At 37.6% G+C, this 3,498-nt stretch overlaps 1 protein-coding gene across 1 annotated transcript; it reads right to left on the bottom strand.

The window, feature by feature from the left end:
• Nucleotides 1-1,617: 1,617 nt before the first annotated feature.
• On the bottom strand, nucleotides 1,618-3,273 carry LOC136061581 (DExH-box ATP-dependent RNA helicase DExH7, chloroplastic-like). Its single transcript, XM_065759535.1, has 3 exons — nucleotides 2,847-3,273; nucleotides 2,093-2,198; nucleotides 1,618-1,949 (listed from the first exon to the last, which is right to left on the bottom strand). The coding sequence occupies exons 1-3, from the start codon at nucleotides 3,168-3,170 to the stop codon at nucleotides 1,618-1,620; spliced, it is 762 nt and encodes a 253-aa protein (XP_065615607.1). The 5' UTR covers nucleotides 3,171-3,273.
• Nucleotides 3,274-3,498: the final 225 nt, after the last annotated feature.

The following is a 3,498-nucleotide window of genomic DNA, read 5'->3' as shown; positions in this document are numbered from 1 at the left end:
GATTTAGAGGTGTGTGAAGACTCAAGCAATTTGGAAGCTGAAGGAATCTCGCGGTATGTCGCGACTTAGCTTCGCGCGAAGTGAAGCATGTGCCTTGCACATGCTGGAATGCGAAGAGTCAGGACAGGTGGAGACAGCTGTCTCTCGTGAGTATCTCGCGGGTAAGGCCTTCCCGCGAGACACCCGCGAGACATGCTATTCTGCCAACCTGTACTGACTGACTCACACATTTTGCACCTATCCTATATAAACCCTCATTACCCACAAATGTTGAGGAATGCTTCAGAGAGAAAACCCTAGCCAAACACATTTGGAATTAGAGATTGTCATCCCCACCTTTCTCTATATAATTGCTTGTGGTATCTCCTCAACCCTTCCCTCTCCATTTCCACACCATTGAGAGTTTAATAGCCCAAACACTTACCACACCCTTTGAGAGTGTTGAGTGACATTTTGGTGCTGCTGGGAAGCATTAGAAGAAGCCTGGAATGGCAGATGCAACATGGAGCTTGTTGCGGGATCTGGAGAACTAAGACAAGACACGGTTCCGAGAAGCCTTGTTGGAGTAGGAGCTTGGAGGGCTTAGGTACATCGGGTAGATTAGGCTTAGAGGGTCTCTTGCTTACTCATGTATCCAAACTGATTGTCTAGTGGATCGATTTCCGCTTGGAGGGCGGCGGAGAGGTTTTTCGCCGAGTTCTTCAGTTTCCTCTTCGAGAACACATCTCGGTGTTTTCTGTGTTTGTATCCTTCTTCCCTACTCTTGTTTAATTTCATTATTACTGCTGTGTTGCTTTAATTATGAATTAGAGTAGTTTCTTGTTTATACGCTTGTGTTTACACTATTCCGCACTTGTATTAAGTTAGTGTAAAATCAACAAGCCGTAATTTTAATTTGGGGGTCTAAACAGCTCTTGTGTTTTTCAACACGTTTTCGAGCTTTCACACTGCAAGTGAAGAACTTACATATCTACATGTGGTAAAGCTTAAGTTCTTCTTTATATCCGAGTGGTCCACTCTTACTACAATACTTATCAATCATTTGACCATACAGTAATTCTAAACAGGATTGATAAAGTAACTATATGTAGCTTAAACTTCTTTCGGTGTGCCCATGGCTAAAAATGGTGTGAGATTTTCTTTAACCCCAATATTTTAACCAATTTGACCATAACGCTTCCAAGAAGTAAGAAATTGATGAGTGTGTTAAAAATGAATGAACAAGGGGTATGAGTGGCCTAAAAATTCTTATTTTGAAATTAAAATCTCTATATTTTACAATGCTTCTATTTAAAAAAAAAAAAAAAAAAAAAAAAAAAAAAAAAAAAGCTCAAACTTATACCCAATAAAACAATTTGAAGGTCGGCCTATAAAACCTATACCCAAATCAAGCTTAAAGAGATCCTCAAACCATGCAACCACGTGTAGAAATAGAAAAGCAACCAGTTGATAGAAATAGCTCAAACTTTCAGCTTATTGTCCGCCTCCTCAGTTCATTATAAAATAGATTTAAAATGAATTAATGGTATGAAATTTCTGATATATAAAATTTCAATTGTTCCTTAAGGATCTAGTGAAACGTAATACTACCAAGCATTTTTAACCTATATGTATTCATCAATAAATCAAACTGAAAAGGAGAGAGTTTGAGCATCTGAGAAGAATTAAAAGGCATATATTCAATATTTCAATCCTAAAACTAAGGTTTGAAAAAGGGGAAGCAGTGTGTAAAAATGCCAAGGTAGCCTCTCTATGTACCTCTTGCTGTTGTTCCATGTATTGCCTGATCCAATCTGCCTGAGAAGGTTGGCGTAAATCTAGAGTATCATCATCCCGCCGCCCCTTGATCTTAACAGAAAATTCAGGAGCTTCCTCCTCAATCTTAGTCAATGGTTCCACCGAAGGCGCCCAATCTTCCCGTGAATTCAATATGACACCAACTGAACCTCCTGAACATGGCATTAAAAGGCAGTAACATCATTATCCAAAAACCAAATGCAATTTCACTCAATTACTCTAAACTAAAAAATATATACCGAGCTTCACTTGTAAAACAAAATCAATAATATAATCATAGCAAATTGAACTCTACCTTCATTCATACGCAGATAATTCTCGCTAGCAAACTTCAATGGGAGCTCATTACCAGGCAAATTCAAGCATAACCAATCAAGACCAGCCTCAAATGTAGCACCCTCCTATTCAAAGTAACATACAAGAGCAATCTTAGGAAGGCATAAGATACTTGAAGAAGCAATACTTTCAACATTTAGTGCCAAATCACATTAAAATCTCATTCAAAATCAAAAAACAAAACAGCCATTAAGTCATAAATATCATCCACTCCATCAACAACCAAGCCTTAGTCCCAAAATTTTGGGATTGGCTATGGATGATCATTAGTGCATTTCATTGTATTCTTTTAAATCAAACTCTTTGTTACTTCCTTAATTGAAATTCATAATAAAGTGACTAAATTTTCACAGACTAAGGTGGAGTGTCAGTATTAATGAAAAAAAAAAGGCCCTATAGCAATGCCATCAAATTTTCTCGGAAAGATTTTCTTAGCAACCAAACACTCCCATTCTTCAGAACGCAAACAATCACACTCGAACTTCAAATCCTTTTCCTTTGTAGCATCAAATTTTCTTTTCCTTTCAATTTTTTTCGGAAAATCAAAGTGTCTTTGCTTTGATTTTCTTAGCAACCAAACACTCCCATTCTTCAGAACGCAAACGATTACACTCGAACTTCAAATCCTTTTCCTCTGTAGTATTGCTTTATTTTATTTTCGATTATTTGATTTTCTCGGAAACCAAACAGAGTGAGAGAGAAATGAAAGCAACCTTAAGAGCGGAGAGAGCAAGTTCAATCTGATCATTGGTGAAGCCTTCACAAGAAAGCTTCTCGTAAACGGTCTTCAGCTTCTTTGCCTTCTGAGCCTTCGATAGTGTATCGTCGACCGGGGCCGAATCGGACCGGGCCGAGTTGTTGTTGTTAAGCAAAAGCCGCCGGAGGCGGTTCTCATTCTCGGCCGAGATTTGGAGTCTCGGACCGGACGATGACGATGAAGACGATGAATTTTGCGATTTCGAATTCGGCTTGGAATTATTATTGTACTGCTTCTGCTTCTGCTTCTGTTGCTGCTGCTGCTTCTTTTTCGGAGCCATTTTTGCTTTGGCTTTGCAGAGGATTTCGGAGTTTGATTAGAAGCGTAAGAATTTCAAGAGAAACTGCAAGGCCTGAGGCGTGAAGAAACGACACCGTCTTTATATTTATTTTTTATTTTAGAAGAATCTATATACCTTAGATTTTCTAATCAAGTTCAAATATTATACCATCGTAAATTTATTTTGAAAAATGAGTGTGAGTTAAAAAAAAATTAAAATTTATATCGTGTTTTTAAGGGTTAAACCCTTTTAGATATATATTATTATCAGTTTATTTAAATTCTTTTCTCCTCTCTTTATGTGTGTTTTAAAATACTTAGGTTATTTT

Source organism: Quercus suber, unplaced genomic scaffold (assembly GCF_002906115.3).
Source record: "Quercus suber isolate HL8 unplaced genomic scaffold, Cork oak 2.0 scaffold_331, whole genome shotgun sequence".
In the NCBI taxonomy this organism is placed as follows: Eukaryota; Viridiplantae; Streptophyta; class Magnoliopsida; order Fagales; family Fagaceae; genus Quercus; species Quercus suber.
Note: the sequence above shows the minus strand (reverse complement) of the source record. Positions and strands in the feature narration are given on the sequence as shown.